The sequence below is a fragment of the Vanacampus margaritifer genome, chromosome 1 (genome assembly GCF_051991255.1).
Source record: "Vanacampus margaritifer isolate UIUO_Vmar chromosome 1, RoL_Vmar_1.0, whole genome shotgun sequence".
NCBI lineage: Eukaryota > Metazoa > Chordata > Actinopteri > Syngnathiformes > Syngnathidae > Vanacampus > Vanacampus margaritifer.
In genome coordinates this window covers 54,256,760-54,280,566 of record NC_135432.1, presented here as the reverse complement: position 1 = coordinate 54,280,566, position 23,807 = coordinate 54,256,760, and the positions used below count along the sequence as shown (strand labels likewise).

Genomic DNA, 23,807 nt, shown 5'->3' with positions numbered 1-23,807 from the left:
TGGAGTTTTATGCGTTGGGGGGGGGGGGGGGGTCTATTTGACATGAGTTTTATCTAGAAATTTCACGTGAATCCAAATGCTCTACAATGATCATGGAAGTTTACTATATCTCATACACACACATCCCCTAAATTGGTGGAACATTATAAAACACTGTTAAATAAAGTACTTACACCTTTAATATGTAAGGAAATGCAAAATAGTTAAGGACAATGACAGATATTCAGCATGGACAAATGTCAAGAGAATAATGAAATACTAATGTGGTAATTAATGTCTATAAATAGGAATATCCTAAATTGTCTGCATAGAAATGCTAAGTACTCACCAGAGCAGAGGAGGCACTGTATATTACAAGTGGAGGGATACACCGATAACAGAGAATGTATGATGATGATAAGCCTAATTACCACAGTTTCTTTGCACAAGCTTATGAATATGACAATCAGATGAGAATTAGAGATGGAAAGCAATGCAGCTTCTTTTATTCCCCACAAAGTGATGTATTTGTATAGGTGCTCAAAAACAGTCCAGGAGAGGGCGCCCTTTATTCAATTGAATAGCCTATGCACACCCTTAATGTAGAGAGTTAATCAAATAAGCCAGCTGCAAAACCAATCTTTTTGCAGTAATGACATTTCAAGTCTCCTCTCATCTTGCCTGCTCTTCTTCTTTTTTTTTTTCTTTTTTTTTTTTTGTAGTCATATCATTTACTGCCCTTCAGTCATTTCTTACATTTTCCAACGCATGTCATTTATTGAGGACCGAAATCTGACTCAACACTAGGTACTCCCTATTCACCATCTTTTCCCAAATACAGGAATTATTCCTCGAACCGTGTTTACAATCTGAAAAAATGGCAGTCCTATATTCTTTGTATCTGAGGATTACTCAAGTGCAAGATTGCCCTTATTTAATACAACGTTAAAGTCAACCTTTCACACGGCAGGACAATTACATGAAGCGTTTTTATGCTTTAAAACCTCAATTCATAGCAAGTTTCCAAGGCTCCCTGAGCAAGGTTACTGCACCCTTTTCGTCAGCCAGTGTCGCGTCAGAAAATGTTACGTGCATGCACTATTGCTCCGAGGTAGTAGACATCAGTTTAGAATTTCAGTCATATCCACAAAGACAGCAGGAAAACATTTTCTGCAGGGGCAGATGTTACTGTGATGAAAGTAGAGCCAAAATTTAAATAAATAAACAAACCAATGCAGACAAATTGTGTTGCATCTCAGCAGAAATAGAAAGGTTTTGTTTGAGCTGTGTCCAATTACACTGCAGTCGACTAGTATATTCTAATGAGGACTGCTGTTAGGTACCTGAGTATATCTCCTTTTTCTTCTATCTCTGCAATTATGAATATAGATTATGAAAAATATATACTTTAGAACACTGGTTCTCAGCCCCGGTCCTCGAGTACCCCTATCCAGCCTGTTTTCCATGTCTCCTACAGCCAACACAGCTGAGGATCGTTATCAGGCTTCATGCAGAGCTTGCTGATTAGCTGATCATTTGAAACACCTGTGTTGGCTGTGGGAGACATGGAAAACAGGCTGGATAGGGGTACTTGAGGACCGCGGTTGAGAACCACTGCTTTAGGCCGCGTCCACATGCCAGTTTCAATGTATCCTCACAAGTTTCTTACTGTTTAAGCCGTTCGTCCACATGAAACCGATTACTTTTGAAACCGGCCTCCAGAGTAGAAAGATTTCAAAACGCGCCCCGTACGTGTCCGTCTGGACACCATGTGCATGATACTCCTCCAGTGATGACGGAATGGTCGCAGCTCGATGACGTCGCATTGTCGCAGATTGATGACGTATGCTCTAAATCTCGCGTGACTGCAAAATATTTTGCTTCTTTATTCCCACGTTCAACAAGCGGTCTTGTACTTGAATCACCCGCCATTGTCACTTCTCCTGTGTTTGTCTTTCATGTTGTTTTGATACACGCAAAGCCATGTTTGTTCTGTAGATTGCAATAAAGTTGGAAAAAAAAGTGATTCTTCTTCTACGCTTTCCGTTAACTCCCTGTAGCTGTGCTACAGCGCCACTCCAGACTTGGCGTATACATTACAGCCGTTAAACATCCTCAGCGTCTTCTTTTGGACACACGCAAGTCTTGAAATGTTTCTGTGTGTACGAAATTTGTTTGAGGAACAAAGCTGGCTTTGCTTCCGTCTGGACATGTGTATGTGCTCCTATGGAATTTGTGTGTCAATTACAGCCGGAAGTCAATGCTAATATCCCGTTAGTATGTCAATGGTATTTTTACATTGGCTTTAGCATTAGCACTTGCGGTGTTTTTAAAACAATGTATGTCTTATATTTAAGTATTGACCATTTGCACCGACGTCACGTGATCACGTGACTGCCCTATGACGGACGGCGGAAGGAAATGATTGTTGAATGGAAGTGGACGTGACCCGGAGCGACTTAGTGACTGTTATTTTACAAATTAAAAGTTATAATTGCCCATAGAGCAATGGAATTACTTCTTATTACTTCAACCGAAGGTCGCCTGTCAGTCGAAGTTGCACATTTAGTCGGGACTCATAGAATGCAATATTTACTTAAGTTGGAGATCGCTACTACTTACTAACTAAAAACAGCCCTTTACCTTCTGTTGCCTGCTGTTTTTACCAAGTTAATCAAATCGCCAACTTTGCCGTAATTCACAGCGCACGACCTATATTATTATGTAGTCAATGCCGTCTCTTTTCCTTACACCGGGGCTGATTCAAAAGCTTGTCGCTGGCTGAGTCTCTGGGACGAGATGCTACGCTCACACCGGGGGACAATATAGCTCGTAATGCAAAGGTAAAACTTCTTACCTGTATTCCTGTTTGAGAACATACAGCAATGCTTCTGAAGAATGCCTGGCAACACCTGTGAAGAAACGTGAAAACAAAAGTAGTCAGTATTAGCAACGCCAAGAAGAGAAAGATCGTAGAAAATTTTCAAGTTTACAACAACGCAATTTAGAAACACAGCAGTTTAGATATTGACATCAGTTTCTCATTTGTGACTCGAATGTTTTCTTTTAAGAAGATCTAAATATCTGACCACCAAAGTCTTGTTTCCGGTTTGCAAGTTTCAGTCCATGACCACAGAGGATGCCACCACAGAGACCACCCCGACCTGTGCAGACTGGGGTATATGTATCACTTCAACAATCCTTGCAGAACCAGGAAGTTGAAACAGCCAATATTATACTGTACAAGAGCCAATTATTGAACTGCTCACTTGCCAGAAGTTCCACATCACATTCTAATCAATAATGAAAGCTGAACATCTATTCTCTTGGGAAATATAAAATTCTAATTGATATAAAATACCATATTAGCCGATAATAATCTGGTCCCCTGAGGATATTTCTTTGAAACCACATGCTTCTTAAAAAGTGGCAGTGTAGTTTTGGATAATAAAGTAAAAGACGTAAATTACCTTCAATGTTAGCTGTATTGTTTGAGGATGTGCTTGTCACTGAATATCAATATTAGTGTTTAAAAGGATTCCCGACCTGAGAAGAAACAACGTGACTCAGCAGGTGCTATCAGTTTCCTTCTGTTCTCGCCACTGACTGACAGATCCATTGTTGTAAAGATTACTTTCGCAATATCGGCATGGCCATCCTACTCTTGTAATTTTAGTGCGAACATTCCTCTAATATAAATCTAATATACTTTACTGCTAGCTGAGAGTGAACAAGACAAGATCTGATAAGGGTCCCCTTTAATTAAGCAAAGCAGCGTACAAAGGTATCTCTCAAGAGAAGGAGAAGACTTAACTGAAGAATTGGAGATGAACACAGTACAGTATACCCGGTATAGCATCACAATTGTATTTATTTATTTATTTAAGTGAAACTTGCGAAAAACGTCCTGATCACGACCAGTGGATGATCAATCGGAGCACCACTAATTTTAACCCTAATGCATGATCAATGGGATCGGTTCATATGACACTCAACCTTAAACATTTCTTGACAATAATATGTTATATGTGACATCACTAGTCTAAACATGACAGATTAATATTACATTTGTGAAATATGAGTTAAGAAGCAAAATCTAGCTGTTTTTAATCTCATGGGGCGGCCATTTTGCCACTTGCTGTCGACTAAAGATGACATCACAGACATCACTCATGGCTCAGGCAACGACCAAGTACAGCTCACCTGTTTTCTGAAGCTGAGCTGTGATTGGTTGTTACCGGACACCTGAGCAACTGTGATGTCATTTTCACTCGACAGCAAGTGACAAAATGGCCGCCTTCTGATATTGAAAAAAACTGCTGGATTTTGCTTCTTAACTTGTATTTCACTAACGTAATATTAATCAGAATACCATATTTAGACTAGTAGGGTTGCATAGAACATATTATTGTCAAGAATTATAGAAATATTATAGAACTGAAAAATCTTTTTAAACTAAACCTCCAATTTCTGGATGGCAGCACAGCTCATTCATTCAACACTAATGTAATACATCAAGAGAACATCTTTCTATCTTATAATTACAACAGCATAAAGATTGTCTCCGTGACGTTTCATAGGTCAACTCGAGCTACAAATTTCGCTTCAGTAGTCAAGTGTGAAACAAGTGATGGCTACTGTTGAATAGCCTTGCAGCCGCAGGGATGCAGGAGTTGGTTTGTGGTGACTAAAGCAATTCCAATAGATGCTGGTTGGCAGCTATGTACAATATTGGAGGAGTGAAGAGAACAAACTATCAGCGCCTCATCTATGTCTCAGACACACAGAGCTGTCGCTTGCCTTGTTAAAAGGATTACAGACAAGCCATCTAATTTTACATACATCAGTGCTTCAGGCGTCAGTGTTTTGTCTGTTCAAGCGGGGAGGATTGATGACAGACACAATTACAAAACACACATGGACGATCCCAGCGACGCGTAACTGGGACATTTATATTTAGGGGCTCTGAAATGCAATTAGTTTCCTCACAAGTAATCATCAATTTGAAAAGATGGTTCCTTTTGAATCACATACAGGTTCATTTTACATGAAGCACACACATGCTCATGTCTAAACTGCTTATATCACAACTAACTGATGGTTGATTATTACCAACTTTTTTTCTAGATGTTTTGCAAAATGTATCATGCTTAACTCATTCACTGCCATTGACGGCTATGGACGTCAAAAATTCATTTGAACTTTTTCTATTAGTTTAAAAAAAATCCACTTTTGTATGAAAACCTAGAAAAAAATGTTATTGTAAATTTAGAACAGATATAAAATTTGTGATTTATCAGTGAAGTCATGTGATTAATTACAATTTTTTTTTAATTATCGCTTGACGGGCCTAATTTAAAAATATATATATTAAAAATAAGGGCCGTTTAATCGAAGTTAATCGCATGATAATTTTATATCTGTTATTAATGAACAATAAAAAAATATATAGGTTTTTATAAAAAATATAATTAAATGAAAAATTTATAAACTATTAGAAATAGTTCACATGAATTTTTGACGTCTATAGTCGTCAATGGCAGTGAATGAGTTAAGCATGATACAGTTTGCAAAACATCTGGAAAAAAAGATCCTCATATATATTTAAAGTTGTGCCCTTTGAAATAGACTCACAAGTTTCAAATAAAATGTCCCATTATGTCCTTTCCCTTCGATTGGATGCCTATAGTCTCGTATTTTCATATTCTTACTTAATAACAACCGCCTTGTTAAATATATATAGTGACAGAGACAATACTATTAGCAAAACATTAGCATCAGGAATAGTGTAGATTGATTGTAATAGAATACATGTTTGGACTTTTTATTTTTCATCTCACATGACCAAACTTGTATTGGAGTTGATCTAAAAGTCTCATCCCGGTCACTGAAAGCTACGTATTATTTTATTTTAGTAATGCTGCAATGCTCAATACACTTAATGTCAAATCAGTTTCAAACATAGCGGAGAATGAACATAAGTCTACATTAGTCCACACAAGGCAAGACAAAATATCATGATCAGCACACTTGCTGCAATTATCTTTTTTCTCTTCTTTTTTTAAAGAGACTATAGTGTGACTTGATTTACTTTTTAACATTGAGACAACCTGTGTTTTCTTCAAAAGTTGGAAGCAGATAACTACAGAGCTCGTTGAATCCCTGGAGCGATGGAGTGGATGCAGAAACAATTTACAGGCCAATATAAAGACTATTTTGGGATAAATAAATATTCACAAATAGCCCTTCATTTGGTTTTAATGATGGCAGATTATCTCAAGTGTACACTTAGGGTTAGCTCAGGTGATTTTGAGAGGTATACAAATGATTAATTGGTTTCATAAAGTGGAAAATAGTCTTAAATGGAAGAAACGTAAACAAAACTAGACATATTGACAGTTTGTTCAGACAGAGGGTAATCTCAAGTGCTATATAAATGGACCATTGCTTGACAAATGACCATTTTCTTGAGTCATTCAAAGCTACTTGAGTGCAATTCCGTGGCTGAAAATGGCCATAGTATGCCCAATTTGTAGCCTTACAAATTCCCTGAATGAAACCTGAGGCACCAAAGCAGTGACTGGCCATAAGGGGTTTTTTTTTCAAGCAAATACTGTACATCTGAAGGTGGACAAAATATACATACAGATTTTGCTGTTAACCAACATTAATCAGTACACTGTGTTTAGACTAGTGGGGCCGCATAGAACACTTTTTGGTTGACTTCATTCTTAAGTTAAAAGAACCGATTAATATGACAAAGGACTATAATATACTATGGCATGTGGTGTAACAGCAGAAACACATTTGTGCAGGTTAGATAGGCTGAGACAAGAGCTTGCTAAATGTTTCAGGAGTAGATCAAAATGGCATCACCACTCACATACATGAGAACTTCCAGCTTTGCTTTGCATCTTGAAACACATTCTGAGAGCCTTATCTTGTCACTGTCAAGCAGGCAAGGCCCATACAAGCCTTGTATTGACATATTTGAGAGAGCATGGGTTGATGAGGCGTGTGTGTGTGTGTGTGTGTGTGTGTGTGTGTGCATTGTTGAAACACTGTCACTTCCAGAGTGCTTACTTAGCGCAGTAAAAGGGTGTCAGTGCCCTATTTTTGTCTTCTGTTCATTGAACATTGGTGTTAGTTTTTAATTAAGTCCTGATCCTTTTATGTAACGTAAAAGCTTTTTGGAATGATTTTGTGTTAATATTAAAAATTGATTGAATTTGCCAGATGATCAACCAGCATGTCGACAAAATCATCTTGCGATGTTTGCTTAGCCAGGGTTATGGGAGGACAATTCGAGGCTGCTTTACCAAGGCAATTTGTCTCACAAGGCCCCTGAGCATCTGACAGTTCCTTGTCGAGAAGAACATCACCATGCTGGAGCAACCTCTCTACTCTACCGACCTAGCTCCACCTTGAGGGGGTGGAAAATGGCGATTCGATCTTTTATGACACCAGTCCTGGAACTTTTCTGACACACCTCGTCTCTCTCTCTCTCTCTCTCTCTCTCTCTCTCTCTCTCTCTCTCTCTGTCTCTCTCCCTCTCTCTCTCTTTCTCTCTCTCTTTCTCTCTCTCTTTCTCTCTCTCTTTCTCCCTCTCTGTTTCCCTTTCTCTCTCGCTCTCTCTTTCTCTCTGTCTGTCTGTCTCTAACTCTCTCTCTCTCATCTCTTCTCTTCTCTTCTCTTCTCTCTCTCTCTCTCTGGTAGACTATGCCTCAACATGAAGGTATATTGTACACACACTAATGTGAATGAATTCCTCTCCTCCCTCAAAAAAAACAACTCCTCATTGATTTGATTCAATTTAATTACATTTACCCCTGACTGCTTTTTGCATTACCCGCTATTGCATAGCCCTTCTGTCCACCGCAAATAGCTTGTTTGCTACATGTAGCAGAAAAAAATTGGTTGTGATTTGCAGACACTTTGGTGGTTGACAATCGGGACAATTAACAATAAATTTATCCATTTTCGTTATTAAATATTATTGTTTGTGTGATTGGAGAGTTTTACTCCTGTTCTAATGGCAGTGTCATATTGAGAAGAATTACGCTGCCCTGAGGCAATGTCATCATGGAAGTCTGTGTGATTAAAATTTTTTATTTATTTATTTTTGCTATTTTTTGAAGACACATTCATCAACATCAAATTCCACACACAGCAAATTCTAAACAATTCCTTTGTAATTTTTAGGCCTATCCCTCATCCAAATGTGCTTTAGCCAAAATACCAATACAGTCAGGCTTGCAAAAACACACTGGATCCTCTAAAACCAGCTGCGCTTTAAAGTTGTACAATTTAGAATTTGACCAATAATTATTGTTAAAACATACTTCTGTAGTCACACAAAACATTAGCGTTTTTAGAGAAACCTAAGCTCAGCAAAGGCATTTTACCTTTTCTTTGAAATTTGCTGGCTTACTGTATTTGCAAGCCTTTTTTGTGACACTCTTTTCAGCCCTGGCACGGACTTGGCAGTTATTGAAGCATATCCACCCACAGCACACTACGGTGTGCATGAAAAATATTGGGTTCCTTGTTAAAGAAGTTAACCTTGTACTCAGCAGGCTTCTTTCAGCCTGAGTTGCTCATCATCCACACCTCCTCCCCACGATGTACTGTATTGTATATTCAGAAAGCTGAGGGATGCTAATTCATATGCATACAGTTTTAAACAAAACACCTCCGTTTTTGTACAATATGCTGCTCTTACAGTTAAATCATGAAGAATTAAGAGGAAGAGGGCAATTCAACTGTGCCACTATCTCTAAACATAACATGCATACGGTATTTATAGCCTATTTCAAATTATCTTTGTGCATCTGATATAGTTTGCAATATACCTCATGCACATAGTATTTTACAATGTGTACACAAATATTACTTATAAGGAGGGAGGGGAGGGGGTTACCTTCTTAAAAGCTGGCATTCTAGGTGGATCCTCCTTCTGCAAAGTCCGTTCACATGTTGAAATCCCAAGCCAAGTTGGAAGGCACGACAAGCCCAACTCAGCCTGGTGATGATGACGAGCCAGGAGGTGCACTCGAGTTTTCTCGTCCTCATTCTTCCCCTCCTCACTCCCACCCTGCAGCTGGCTCGAGTTGACTAATGTTATTACAGCATTCAAACACCGGTGGGGCTGTGGTGCACAATACACTACTGTTTACTGTACAGCAATTTACATTGACCAAACAATATTCACCTGTCCGATAGACAGTATTTTGGCCGGGAAGACACGTGTTCAGTCAAAGTAAATTATTGGAATCACGTATTCCACTGAGTTGTCTCATCAGTGTACTTGTTGACGACACGTAGCATGCCCTTGCTTTACACGACGAATTATAGAACATATATAGCAGATACTATTGATGCACGGATGCGTGGTAAAAAAAAAAAGTGAGCGGAGCCTTTCTGCTATGAACGTCAGCATCCAAATGCTGATATATTGAATGAAGTTCCGGCCGGCTGTAATGTAACTCCGGATGCCTGTCACTGCAGTCGTGATGCTACAATGAGGAGAAGAGCCACACACGCCGCACACCTGTATTTAGCCACAAAGTCTAGTGTGTTGGTTGACGCATTATATTAATTAATTTGTGAGTGTGTCAAAACTAGAGTAATGCAACAAGCTAATGCTAATGTTTATAAGGTTGCCCGAGAGATAGCTAAGTTAGCTAGCACTAGCAGTGCTCTCGAGTCTACTTCGCGACAACTAACAAATGATTGTCTTCGCCTTCAGTCAGCCCAGCAGACATGACAAACAGAAAAGAAGGTATGTATCACATGTGCCGTCATGATTAACTACATTTCACACGACGAGAGCGTTTCGTTTGTTTGAAGTGGCTAGCTAACATTGCTAGCTTGCCATGTTTGGAGCTCCTAGCTGTAAACAAATGCACGTGTTCCTCTGTCTCAGGCATCTCGACGAAACTATGTAAAATTATTGAAGAGTAAAAATTTTGACAGCAATTTTACGGAAAGATACACGCACAATTCGGCTTCAATGATTAACTGTGACAACACAGTGCCTGCCCTAAGGTGAGGTAGGTAAACAACTGGATACCTGACAAAATAAGATTCCAAAAGAAGCTCTTTTTAAGGCTGTTTGAAATAGTTTGCATGACCCTCGTGTTTCATGATGAACTCACATTCGTTTTTCTTCTTCTTAATAAATCAAATCATAATTTAAAAACTGCATTCATGTTTGCTTGTGTTATCTTTGTCTGATCTAAAGGATTTTTAAAGTGGGGGACCTGCAAAAATGAACACATTTGAGATGAGGACAATACATTTTTCTCCTCCCACCAATGAAACCTAATGTGTTCATATCTTTTATTAAAAGTGTGAGTCTACTGCCCTGTACATAGGATTAACTATTCATAATATAGCATATGTGTGTATTCCATATAGTTTTCCAGTCAAAGGTACTCCAGAAGCTTTACCCTGCAGCTCCTAAATTGGAGAAAGAACCCTCCCCACCATGCATAGTAGTGGATGTGAAAAGAAAAATCACTCATCAGGATATTCCTCACAGTAAGATTTCTTGTATTTCTTGACTTTTTGTGTTGCTTGCATTAATTCTTTGATAATTAATATTCTCTAATGGGGTTTATGGTTAAATTAACTTTTTTCCCCCTTTTTGTAGGAAATGCCGCAATGCCGGCGAATACAAGTACAGCAATTCAAAGTAGGCGAATGTACACAGTTCTACCTCCTCCCGAAGGCTACGATGCAGATTCAGTGAAATGTGTTCCATTACCACAGCTCGAGAGCATAAATTTTGGGGAGGGTCCATCTGGTAAGGCAGCTAGCTTTAATCTTCTGTTATTGTGAACTTGTGATTTGCATCATAAATGTAAATCCAAATGGATTTGCAAAATAAATGTACCTTAAGGTGGTCTTGGTTCTTGAATTGCACTCAATTATTCCACTCTGTAAAACAGACCATGAAAATTTTGTTGTTCCTTAAATGCAGCACATATGGTCTTCTAAGCCTGCTGATTACCTCAATGTTTGGTAGAAGAAATTAGTATACCAATGAAGCCCTATTTCAGCAGATGTGATTTTTTTACTGGATAAATGGTTTGTGTGGTTTGGTTTTCAGTGTGCTGTGTTTGTCTGTCTTTGCACAAATTGTAAGAATTATCACATTTTAATTGCAGTGTTGTCTCATTTCACAGCTCACTGTACTTATCACCTATCTTAATGTTGAATCCCACCTGACGTTATTTGTTTTACTTCAGTGAACAGGACAAAAATAGATGGAATGGCAGCATCTGTAGGTTCATTTTATAATACTTGTCTGTGATTTCACTGGCCACTACATTAGGTACACCTGTAAGATGGGTTTAATGGTGGCGTCAATCAAAACTAATCCGAAGTTTTGATACATTGTCCGTTTCGATTAAATGAGTGAATGAATGACAGTAGAGTGTTATAGTGAATTTTATTATGTAATCTATAAAACTGATTTAGGTTGGTTCTTTTTTTTGGGGGGGGGGGGGGGGCTTGTGTGAGTACAGTAGTCAGAATTTTCAGCATGAATGCTACTTGTCTGATAGTCTCTTATGTAGCAATTAGAGCTGTCAAACGATTACATTTTTAATCAAATTAATCACATCTTAGAATTTTGATTAATCACGATTAATCAATCGCTTAATAAAAAAGGCTTTTTTCTCTAAAAAAAATCCTGACAAATTTGAACAGCAAGCATGTGTTAATTCTTTTGACATTTAATGTTATGAGGACGTCTTCAAAAAAAATTGACCCACTGCACACACTCATCCTCCTTTTTTCTAATCAGTTAATTACTTACATAATTTAAAATAAAATAAAAAATACCCCGATATTTTGACATGAATAAATATTCTGAATGTGAGGCGCAAACATTCATGAAATGCTTTACTTTAATGCACGAAATTATGTTTATTGCTCAAACACAACTTGAGCTACCTTAAACGTAGCCATCCGCTGTCACGCTAAAGGATAATCTATTGTCAAAATTAATAGTGCGATTAATCTGTGTTAATTCATGATTAATGCGATATTTTTTTGTGATTAATTAATCAATTAACACTTTCAAGAAGTAAGAAATGGGGATGGTTGCTATGCGATGCTACTCCACTCTTTCATCTGCGTAAATGTCTTTAGAATGTTGTTTTTCCCAGCCCAATTAAACGATTTCTTACCTATGGCCTGCAGGTCACGATATACAGGAATGCAGTGAAGAGCTGGAGCAGGATGTAGAAGCAAATGAACAGAAAAGAAGGAAAAGAAGAAAAAGGCGACTGAAGTTTCATGAAGGTACAGATGGAACAACTTCAACTATAGTGTCTAGTGTTGTTCAGAAAGGGACACTGATGAATGAGGAAAAAGTGAACATTAGCCGGAACAAGAAAAGGAAACTGAAGAAGAAACGCCACAAAGAGAAGATGCTCTCAAAGGGTTTAATGACTCGGGCTTCTGCCCTGGAGTTCACATACCAAAGAGAAACCGATGAGGAGGAGGAGGAGGAGGAGGAAGACAGAATGAGAGCTGAGGTGGCAGATTTCCTCAGGACCACAATGGAAATCTATAAGTCAGATTGTGAGTGCTGTGCTGTTCTAAACGTTTTTGTAATATCACAGTGCTTTATTCAAGTGTGAATTTGATAGCATTAGACCAAGTAATGGGAGGTCCTGTGGTTCCTTAGCTTTACTGAATGCAGAGAAGTTTCCTCTCCTTCCTGGTGTGTTGGAGGATCTTGTGAAGAGCGTTGCCAGTGGAAGCAGGCCTGCGTCTCTCTTAAAATGTCTTCACACTCTGAAGCTATGTATTCAACACAAGGACCCAAACAGACTGGAAGAAGCACTGCAGGACCTCAACAACAACACCCTAATGTCTGCAGGTTAGTGATTGTTCAGAAATGATGCTGTGGGCCAGACCCAGCACTCCACGTCATTTGATGTGGCCCGCAAAAGCTTTTTCGCAATTTGTTCTTGCTTGATGCCATGGAGCTCTGTCACACTTGAACAAAAAAAGAGCCTTCCTCAAACTACTCCCACAAAGTTAGAAGCATAGAATTCTCCAGTTAATCATGGTAAGATTAAGATGTAAGATTCAAGGGAACAAACGAGTCTAATCCAACCCCTGACTGATTAATGTTATTAAGAGATCCGAGTCCATCAATGCTGTTGTTCAAATAGCCCAGGGGTCAGCAGCAACCTTTAGGCCAAATACATAACCCAAATTCTGTCTGGAGCTGCAAAATATTTGGACATTGCGATGAAGGAAACAGTGTGTTAGTGTTAGTCTAATATGGGCCCATTTGCTGCACCAGAACACAAAAATATGCAACATCCAATTCATTTCTGCCTACCTTTTAATGATTTCTCATACTTCCTTTTTCATACATTTTTAGATTTTTTTGTCAAAATTTCTGACATTTTTGGTCATTTTATGGATGCATGGTCATTTTCTGCTTTTTTAGACATTATAGATTTATTTTTTTTTTCAACATTGTTTGCTATCAATTTTCTGACATTTTATGGTAATTTTCAGGATTTTTATAGTTACTTTTTAAATGCTTTCTTTTCTGCCTTAAGAAACTAGATTTTTGTCTTATGTTATTTTTATTTATTTATTTATTTGCAATTCCAAATACATTTAATGGTAATATTCTGCCTTTCTTCTTTTGTTTTTGGCATTTTTGGTTACCTTTTGAACATTTTTTTCGTCTGCCTTTTTATTTTTAATTCAATTCCCTGACATTTTTTACACAATTTCATAGAGATTTTATGGTAATTTTCAGATATTTTTTTTCTTCCTTTTTGGACATTTTTAGGCTTTTTTTTTTTATCTACCTTTCGTCTCTTTTTTTGACAACTTAAAGTTTGGACTCTGACTTATTTAAATATTTACTTATTATTTTTTTAAATTAGTCCTATCTAAAAAATAAAAATAAATATATTAAAAAATCTAAATTACTCCTAGTTTTTTTTTCTCTAAGAGATCCACAGAGAGCCACTGGAGTGGGACTAAAGAGCCACTCGTGGCTCCAGAGCCGCAGTTTACAGACCCCCTGATACAGCCCATTAAATGAGGTAAACGGTCCAAAATGGCTTCCTCTTACTTGGATGCTCAGGCACATCATTGGCAGGTCCGTGCAAGTTTGTGCTTGCCTTTGTCAGCCCGTGCTTGCCACTCGTGCCATACGCATTCCTGTTCCTGTATGCTTCACCTGAGTAAACGTGCCCTGACCTGCCCTTGTCGGCCTTCACCTGCACATACATGCCCTTAATGTACAAAAGCATGCACTTGAACTTAACCACGCATCTCACACATTTAAACCTGTTAACCTGGCCTTAACCCTTTGGCAGCAGCCAAAGCACCCCAAGTGTGCAGGCACGTTTTCATTCGTGTGTGATTGGTTAAACGTTCTCATAATAGGATTAGCAGTGACTTGTCAGGGGTCCACTTGTTTGTGTGTCTCAGAAGCGGCAATGCAGGAGACACTAACAAGGAGATTCAACCTCTGAATGCACATCTGTCCATCCACATGGGCAGGATGGGGCCCTGTGAAAGCCACGTTGTTGCCAAGACTGCTGTCGTTTTCCCTTTCCTCTTTGTGCACCTGCTCCACAACAGCATGAAAGCCGCTCAAACATGCCCACGGTCTTCATGGCGAATGAGTCATCCTTATGTCAGTGTTTCATAATGCAACTCCCCCACCAGATTTGATCAAAGAAGCAGCGTATCAATCGAATTCAGAAAGAAAAAACATTCAGAATCTTTTTCTTTCCTTTTTGCTGGTTTGGCCTTCACATCGCATTCATGAGTTTTGATATTCCGAGAATACTATTTTCTAACTCGGTTCACTCCAGTTTATTTCAATCCCCCTCAGCATGTTTTTCTATGCTGTGGAGTTCCTCTGATAAACGACTTGACTGATGCAACCCCAATGTTCATTTTATGCAGCCTTAAATAGAATTCTTACTGACAGTTTATCTGCTTTAATGTCACCATGTAAGTACTTAATATTTTCTTCCCAGATTTATTATGTTCAAGTACCACATTTTGTTGTCTTTGTGTTTCAGAGGAAACCACTGCGGTTGCCACATTGTTCCAATACTGGATAACAGACGTTCTTACCATAAATGGAGCCAATGAGACTGAACTCTCTCACAGACTTAGTCATGCATCAACACAGTGTAAGGATTAACTCTGTGCTACTTCCATATTGACATTCATAATTATGGTAAGTTTGTATCTCAGATGCTCTGATGCTATGCAAATATTTGTCTTTGATTAGTTTGTGGATTTTTCTATACTTATTGGAATAAAACAGTATTAATCAAATAAGAAACGGTAGTTGTATTGATCTGTTATTTACCGTATTGCTGTAATATATGCTGTTCAAATGAATGGGAATTGGTAACACTTGTCTGTCTTATCTTACCCCCAATTACCAGCATGGCAAATGTCAGCACTGCAGGGAGTGGTGTTTTGTTTACTGTCATGACCTTTAAACTATCCAACAAATCAAATAGCTTCTCAATTATATTAGAACAACTGTCTGCAAAACACTGTTGTAATTTGAAATGATCGTAGTGTGATTTTCAAACTGACTGTGAAGTATACATTCATTTCAAATGACAATTTTTGCTGATTGTGCCACTCAAAGGGGTGATGATTAGGGGTGCACCGATCGATCGGCCTTGGGGGGATCGGTGATCGGCTGAACCCTTAAAAAATAAACCGATCTTTTCCACCAGTCCCATCTCCCTCCTTAAAGGAATACTTGATTCATTGAGCCATTTTCATCAGTAAAAAGTTAGTATTTTGTCAAGAATGAATTTGTATACAATTAATACCTTTCAAAGCTATTTTTTCCACATGCTGTCGACTGAAGATGACATCACCTGTGCTGAGGAAGTAGGTAACGACCAATCATGGCTCAGCTGTTTTCTGTGTTTGGTCAGCAAACTGACCCATGATTGGTCGTTACCTACTTCCTCAGCGCAGGTGTTGTCATCTTCAGTCGACAGCAAGTGGAAAAAATAGTTTTCAAAGGAATTAATTCTACATGAAAAATAATGAAATGATCAAATTCATTCAAAATATTAACCTTTAACTGCTGAAAATGTCTCAATGAGTCCAGTATCCCTTCAAAGGTCTAAAAAAGCAAGCCATTGTCCTCTTCTGCTGAGGGGATTAATAGGTTTTTCATTTTTATTTGAGAGAACTACTTCATGTGCAGTTAAAACAGCCCGTTTGTATTATTTCACAGATTTTTTTCAATGTTTTCCAATAAAATAAGATTGGAACACTGAAAATGTATGCTGCTTTTGAAAAAAAAATCATGATCAGCAAAAATCACGATCGGCAGGTCAGACTTTTTAAAAGATCTGTGATCGGCCAGAAAATTGTGATTGGTGAACCCCTAGTGATAATTCATAACAAATAACTACTGTAATTGAGCAACTTGCCTCTCACAAACACTTGTTGCAGTTATCTAACTTAGTCTACACTAATATAGAAACACAGCATGTTGGATGCATGTTGGACTTTGAGCATCATTGCCTCCTGGGGAGCCTGACGTTAGCTGTAATCTATTCCGGTGCATTTACCCAAAGCTTGTTGCCAGGGGAGGAGTTCATGAAAAGGACAGAGAATTATCATGGCTGCGAGGTGTCATTGTGTCATGTTGAGTAAGAGCTGTTGTCTTTTTCACAACGGAACCAGTTGCAGTGCAGCGATCGGAAGGATCTGTTTATGTAGATAAAGCTCACAAAAATATGAGCCTTCAGTTGTTTATCAATTATGGTATTGGACAGAATATTAGTTGGAAATGCATTTAAAAAATCACAAAAGTTGTAAATTGTTTTGCACTATGTTGCCTAAACGAATTACAGGTATTACCTACAACGTAGATAAAATTCTGACTCTCACATTGTCTGATGCCCATGTGGCACACAGGTATGCAAAAACAATCTGTTACCACGCAGCCCCTCTGGGAACCCTTTAGTAAACTGTGGGTGCAGATAAATTAACTGTGGAAACAGATTAGTAAACTGTGGGAACAAATTAGTAAACTGTGGGAACAGATTAGTAAACTGTGGGAGCAGATTAGTAAACTGTGGGAGCAGATTAGTAAACTGTGGGTACAGATTAGTAAACTGTGGGTACAGATTAGTAAACTGTGGGTACAGATTGCTAAACTGTGGGTACAGATTAGTAAACTGTGAGAACAGATTAGTAAACTGTGGGTACATATTAGTAAACTGTGGGTACATATTAGTAAACTGTGGGTACAGATTAGTAAACTGTGGGAACAGATTGCTAAACTGTGGGTACAGATTGCTAAACTGTGGGTACAGATTAGTAAACTGTGGGTACAGATTAGTAAACTGTGAGAACAGATTAGTAAACTGTGGGTACAGATTAGTAAACTGTGGGTACAGATTAGTAAACTGGGAGAACAGATTAGTAAACTGTGGGAACAGATTGCTAAACTGTGGGTACAGATTGCTAAACTGTGGGTACAGATTAGTAAACTGTGGGTTCAGATTAGTAAACTGTGGGAACAGATTGCTAAACTCTGGGTACCGATTGCTAAACTCTGGGTACAGATGAGTAAACTGTGGGTACAGATTAGTAAACTGGAGAAACAGTTAGCTAAACTGTGGGTACAGATGAGTAAACTGGGGGAACAGATGAGTAAACTGGGGGAACAGATTAGTAAAGTGTGGGTACAGATTAGCAAAAAAAAAAAATTGTTTCATACCCTGGCACCAGAGGGGCTCTGTATGTTACAAATGTCGTACTCCTGATCTTTATTCATCACTTACAAAAGCACACACGTGCTAAGGCACATGTGTCAAGATCCAGAACTCGAGGGCCTGAGTCCTGCATGTTTTTGAGGTTTCTCTACTCCAACACACCCAAAGTGCAAGTGATCAGGGTCATTATCAGGCTTCTGTAGAGCTTGCTGATGAGATGATCATTTAAATCAGGTGTGTTGGAGGAGGAAAACATCTAAAACATGCAGGAGAGTGGCCCTCGAGGATCATAGTTTCAAAGTTTTTAAATGTCACGAGCAGATTGCCCATGTTGTATTGGCATTGGTCAATACAAAAGTGTGATTGAATTTGGTAATTCAGTTTTTGTTTGTTTGTTTGTTTTGTTTTGTCCATGAAGAACGGTTTAATCTAATCTACACAGTATTTTACTGAACTGTATTAAGTTCTCTGCGGCCAGAGACGATATCAACTTTTTCTTACATTATTACCGGTAAGCAAATTATTTTAATATAAACCCCCCCAAAAAAGCTTTAAGCATTTCAAGTGGTTTAGGCAAGTCAAATGCTCACACCCCAAACCAGGACTTGTAGGACCTGGGAAAGTAAATAAGAATCTACAGTACATTCCTGACTGAAGTCGTTCTGTAGGTCTACCTAATTCCAAATGGTGTAACGTACAAGCCTAGACTACATTTATTTCAACCGAATTTTGAAAAACATTTCCAAGATGTCCCCACCTTCCACTTAAAAAAAGAAGAGTGTCACCTGCAGTATATCTGCAATAGGATCCGTCTTGGTTCTGTTTACTTCTCCGTCCTCGTATGCCAACTTTCGTAATCCCATTAGAAACAGCATCTGCCAAAGCCTGTTATAAAAGGAGACATTATCAGGGGAGACAAGTCTGCTTTGAACCAGATATCTGAGCACAGGCTGAGGTGATCGCGCGCCACACCGAGTTAGACCGTCTGTCGGCGGGTTTCCCCTCCTGGGAGTCCAGGAAAGGGAGCGGCAGAGACCCGGGTCTTCTTGGTTCAACCATCAACAGCACTGGCAAAATGTTTTTCCGACTCCCGAGACTGACTCCGGGCTACATCAGGTTACTGCAGGTGAGATTGAATTGTTCTTCTGTTGTGGTGTTAGCTTTTTATTCAGTCGGGTAGACTGGTCAATGGAGTCCTAAGGTTCTATGTTGCTTGTGGATTTTTCTGTATAGCTGCCTGCTTGTCATGGAATTCCCTTTGATTTCGATCCATGTTAGCAAAAATGAATAAAACTGAATCTCAGGTTGCATAGTGCTTGTTCACTATATTGGTCCTTGGAGGAGTAGTTCTATAAGACTGACGTAATCACTGCTTTCAAGGTTGTGGTTTTATAGGCGCATACACGGCTTAGCCTCAGGCTAAGTATACAGCAACTTTATTTCACTAAGCTTTATGCTGCCAGCAGGTAGCCGTTTATCTGCCTGGTGGTGACTCGACTGCAAATGTGATGAAATGCATACATATCGTACTATACACACAGTCTTTCCATGGTACAATTTCCATAATTATTATATAGGACGCATTTGGTTTTAGCTCACGTCACACAATTACCTTTTCAGTGACACAAACTATGAAGAAATGTAAGCCTGTGACAGCCCAACGAGTTGTAAATGGAAATGAGAATTGGGTGAGTGAGCTTCAGGAATGGCTTTTTAACTGCCTGTGACACAACTGTTTTGTAAAATGAGCTTTCTATTATTTGCTCCGCTTTATTATTGTCTGCAAAGGAAATTGCCCATGTCGCAAAATAGACACGTTCTTTGTTTGTTGGAAGAAATATAGTAAAAGAGAGATGGTGGGCACTATTCTGATTAGGGTTGTCACTATTTTTAGAATCGATTATTCTACCGATTAATCGGATAAAATGTTATTTCGCATTTAAGTGCAAGACCATTTCCCCCTAATTATTTACTGTTTATTAACCAATTATTGTTTGGCCTTTAGTATTTTTTTAGTGATTACAAACCAACAGAACATCAATTCAGCAATATCAATGAGAGGAATTGATGTTGTACTCATCGACCTTTTTGAAACAAATTTAGTCATTGGTTCAGTCATTGTTTTCCAAAGTAAACGTTAATTTTTGCAAATGTTTTATTTTGATTAAATGCAAAAGATAATCAGGCTACGCTGATGACGGACTGCAGAAATCAGAGATTAATTATTGTTGAGAGACTGAAATTGGAGGGTTTGGACATTTTTAATTTAAACAATGGCTCTAAACGATTACTCAATTAGTAAAATAGTTGATTCATTTGATAATCGATTATTTGTCGATTAATCGATTAATTTTGAAAGCTCTAAAATACAGCTGTCAATCGACAATTAATCAATTATCAAATTAATCTACAACTATTTTACTAATTATATCGATCTAATTATATCGATAACTATTTTACTGATTATACTCGATTATTTGTCGATTAATCTATTAATTTGGAGCTGTCAATCGACAAATAATTGTAATTAATCGACAACTATTTTACTAATTTAAATTGTTTAAATTAAAAATGTCCAAATCCTCCAATTTCAGTCTCGCAACAGTCCTTCATCAGAGTAGACTGATTATCTTTTGCATTTAATCAAAAAATGTGCAAAAAAAATGTACGTTCACTTTGGAAAATGACCAAACCAGTGACTAAATTTGTTTCATAAAGGTCTGTGAGTACAACATTAATTCCTCTCATTGAAATTGCTGAATTGATGTTTTGTTGATTTGTAATCACTAAAAAAATAGACTAAAGGCCAAACAATAATTGGTTAATAAATAGTCATTAGGGGGGGAATGGTTTTGTAATGCACTTGAATGCGAAATAACATTTTATCCGATTAATCGATGGAATAATCCATCGATTAATCGGTTCTAAAAATAATCATTAGTGACAGGCCTACTCTATTTTGAAGGGCATTGCGGGACTGAGGTGAGGCTCAAGTGAGAATATCTATTGTTACTTATATTGTATGAGGACATAATGTTGTTGTTTTTTTCATGATGTGCTAGTATTGAATCTTTCAGGTAGCTCGTCACAATCTGTCAAAATCCATCAACTGATTTGTCCTCTTTCTTCTCTCAGACCCAGGCCTACCACAATGTGTGTGTGGTGCGTCCACCCGAGAAGACCATGCCAGGCATGGCTATGCTTCTCGGGGCGGTGGGGATCGGGATGTGCGGGTACAGCTCCAGGCAGCTGGCGCTCTACCACCGACCTTCCAGCCGCGTGCTGCAGAGTGTTGGCTCGCACACCGATGCCAGCATGGTGGGCGCGGCGATGCTCAGGACCCCCTTCTTGGATGCCACCCGCAGGGCTGGAGCCTGCCAGGAGATCCCACCTCCTTCCTTTGTGGGCCAAAAGTTTGTTTAAAATAAGATCAATGGTTGGGTAAAGAGCGTTTCGGTAACCACGCTTTTGCGTGTTGAAGATTGTAGCTATGCCGGCCCATTGTCTCAATGAGGCCCATGTGCTCTCTGATCACATGCAAGTGGAGTTACCGGAACGATTCGACCTGTGTTGGCAGAAGGCTGGATGTGACATTAGTTGTTTGGAGTCATGTAGTTCCTCCATTTTGTCATTATCTGTAACAGCAGTGCAATAACCATTTACTGTGAAACTGATATCAGAACTTCCCTCACCGAACCGCACGTATGTTTAATTTAGAGTCCCTGTCTGTTTTCATACGGCAAAAAAAGGAATGAGGGACAACAGTAGTCCTTCATAAACAGATGGCACGCAGCAAGCAAGCAGAAATGAAAGTACTTTACTTTAGCAGGCTGTCTCATGATACCTATCAACAGAACAGGTCGCATCCTTGAACAAAGCCTCAAACTTAAACCATCAATTAAGGGATAATGCGGAGGTTGGCTTTGTGACTCAATTAATGGCCCTCTAAGAATGGGCTACTAATTTTTAACAAAGCTTGGTCAAGGTGATGAAGTACAGCAGGAAGGAGCAGCAACTTGTTTATGACAGATTATGTGATGGTGGCACAGATTGCTGCATTTTTTTTTTTTTATCTCACACAGGTGGAAAACCACACCATAAACGGCCCATCCCATCATAGATAGACAGTCCATGTGCCCCCAAACCGTACCTTCCTCCCTGCAATGCCCGCCATTTGTCTCTCTGCCATGCATGAGTGTGGATATTACAGCAGTGGTGTGTGTGTTCACACCCAACAATAAACAAAAAAAAGAAGCTGTTACCAAGAGATGCGGATCCAAATTGGCGAGGCATTGAGCGTGGTTGAGAATGCGTGCTGTGCCTTAGGGAGAGCACTCGGTCTAACTGTCAAACTGTTGGGAAAAAAATTCCCACGAGCGAGATCATAGACTTAAGTGGTGTGTAATATGAGAATGTTTTTTTGTTTTTTTCGTGTTGCGTTCCGTGCTGAAGATCAAGTCTTTCCTGTCTAACTTAATTGTGACAGGTTGGATACAATTTAGAAAGACAATCGCCAACCTCCTGAACTCCATCCCATTGTGTGATTTAAAAGAAAACATTTCTAATGTTTTTCACCAACAACTGGTTAAGTGGAATCTGACTGGACACAGAACCACATCCATGTGGACAATATGTTCTCTCTAGACCAGAGGTGGGCATTGAGGGCCGGAGTCCTGCAGATTTTGCATGTTGCTCTTCTCCAACACAGCTGATATATGATCAGCTCATCAGCAAGCTATGTATAAGCCTGATAACGATCCTGTTGATTGGAATCAGCTTGTGTTGGAAGAGGGAAACCTCCAAAACCTGCAGGACTGCGGCCCTCGAGGACCGAGATTGCCCACCTCTGCTCTAGACTGTGTAATCAATATAGCGTGAGTTGCGCAGAGATTTTATTCTATTTTTTGGGGCCACTGCAGTCTTGCATACGGACTATATGCCACGAAGGAGGCGGAACTTCCGACTTCCGGGTTGTCACCCATCAACTTTGTTGGTGTTTTCGGTTTGCGACGTGTGGGCCGCGTCCCAATACTTGCGCTTCCGCCTCTGTGCCCCTCGGTTGCGCGTTCCCGTCGACGGTTGCGAGGCTGCGAGTGTGTAGTGTCTGTCTCAGTGTCCGAAGCATTTCAGATAGCCGAGACGCCCTCCCGCCGATGAGCAGGAGCGCGCGGTTCGGGGGCGCAAGGGTGGGGGTGCGAGTGTTGGAACGCGGCCAGCAGTGGCCGGAAGTCCGTGGCATCTATCCTATTGAGCACAGAGCTGTAAGAGAACCCTTTGGTCGCATACATTAGATTTGGGGAGGAGGAGAAGGAGACTTGGATGACATGTTTTATGCAGTAAACTCTGACTTGCTGCTCTTCTGTTTATGAGGGATTACTGCGGAAGATGCGCATTTAAAGGAGAGATTACAGTATAGGCAATTTATGGATTCTCCCCTATTTTATATATTAAACTTCCTCCATGGATTAATTGTTTGAGTGCAAAAAAAGTCCTATCTGCCCCTCTTGAATGTTAGTTTTGCTCTGTTAGTGATACAAGTGAAATGTAATGAAAATAATTCATGTAAAATAAACAATTTAGCAAATTCCATGCGTTGATGTTGCCTGAAGACCTTTTTTTTCTGTGCAAGTAATTCAATTACTATTTATGACATTACTGCTTCTTTTCTTTCTTTTTTGCATAAAAATATACTCTATTTACTCTAGCCTACTTGGCAAAGTGAGATCAGTTCATCCCTAGAAATTTGTACCTTTGAATAAGGGTACTCGTCTTTTTACAGAGTACATCTAGTTAAATATGTTTTAAACCCAAAACTGTTCAATATATTTGTTGGAAGTGCAGGTACTGTTTGAAAATTAGTCGTGAGTTATCCTAATTCTCCTCACTCCATTAATACACAAAAACAAGACACCATCATGTATAATGATACACTATTTTATTACCATTAAAATCGTTCATCTGCGCTTTTTAGTACCACTTTTCTTCACCGGGGTTCAGAATGTGAACTTCCTCCTGATTAATGGATGACTTCACAATGGGAACAATGTGGAATTCACAACA

General features: G+C 39.1%; 3 protein-coding genes across 3 annotated transcripts in view; 2 read left to right on the top strand and 1 right to left on the bottom strand.

The window, feature by feature from the left end:
• The window catches only part of dlgap2a (discs, large (Drosophila) homolog-associated protein 2a), a 174,841-nt gene extending 163,954 nt beyond the window's left edge, over positions 1 to 10,887 (bottom strand). Inside the window, exons 1-3 of the mRNA XM_077559693.1 lie at positions 10,877 to 10,887; positions 8,900 to 9,127; positions 2,837 to 2,891 (exon numbers count right to left, since the gene is read on the bottom strand). Of these exons, the coding sequence (XP_077415819.1) occupies positions 2,837 to 2,891; positions 8,900 to 8,917 (73 nt within the window). The 5' untranslated portion in view covers positions 8,918 to 9,127; positions 10,877 to 10,887. The remainder of the gene's footprint in view (positions 1 to 2,836; positions 2,892 to 8,899; positions 9,128 to 10,876) is intronic.
• Positions 9,236 to 15,331, top strand: erich1 (glutamate rich 1). The gene is made up of 6 exons (XM_077551665.1): positions 9,236 to 9,760; positions 10,399 to 10,521; positions 10,634 to 10,786; positions 12,190 to 12,573; positions 12,680 to 12,874; positions 15,063 to 15,331. The coding sequence occupies exons 1-6, from the start codon at positions 9,742 to 9,744 to the stop codon at positions 15,185 to 15,187; spliced, it is 999 nt and encodes a 332-aa protein (XP_077407791.1). The 5' UTR covers positions 9,236 to 9,741; the 3' UTR covers positions 15,188 to 15,331.
• Positions 15,332 to 18,654: 3,323 nt separating this feature from the next.
• On the top strand, positions 18,655 to 23,336 carry LOC144038773 (uncharacterized). The gene is made up of 2 exons (XM_077551542.1): positions 18,655 to 18,873; positions 20,883 to 23,336. The coding sequence occupies exons 1-2, from the start codon at positions 18,823 to 18,825 to the stop codon at positions 21,168 to 21,170; spliced, it is 339 nt and encodes a 112-aa protein (XP_077407668.1). The 5' UTR covers positions 18,655 to 18,822; the 3' UTR covers positions 21,171 to 23,336.
• Positions 23,337 to 23,807: the final 471 nt, after the last annotated feature.

Coding starts and splice junctions, on each gene's coding strand:
- erich1 (XM_077551665.1), top strand. Junction 10,787..12,189: donor TTTTGGGGAGGGTCCATCTG/GTAAGGCAGCTA, acceptor TATGGCCTGCAG/GTCACGATATACAGGAATGC. Junction 12,875..15,062: donor CAACACCCTAATGTCTGCAG/GTTAGTGATTGT, acceptor TTTGTGTTTCAG/AGGAAACCACTGCGGTTGCC.
- LOC144038773 (XM_077551542.1), top strand. CDS start 18,823: ATGTTTTTCCGACTCCCGAGACTGACTCCGGGCTACATCAGGTTACTG. Junction 18,874..20,882: donor GCTACATCAGGTTACTGCAG/GTGAGATTGAAT, acceptor TTCTTCTCTCAG/ACCCAGGCCTACCACAATGT.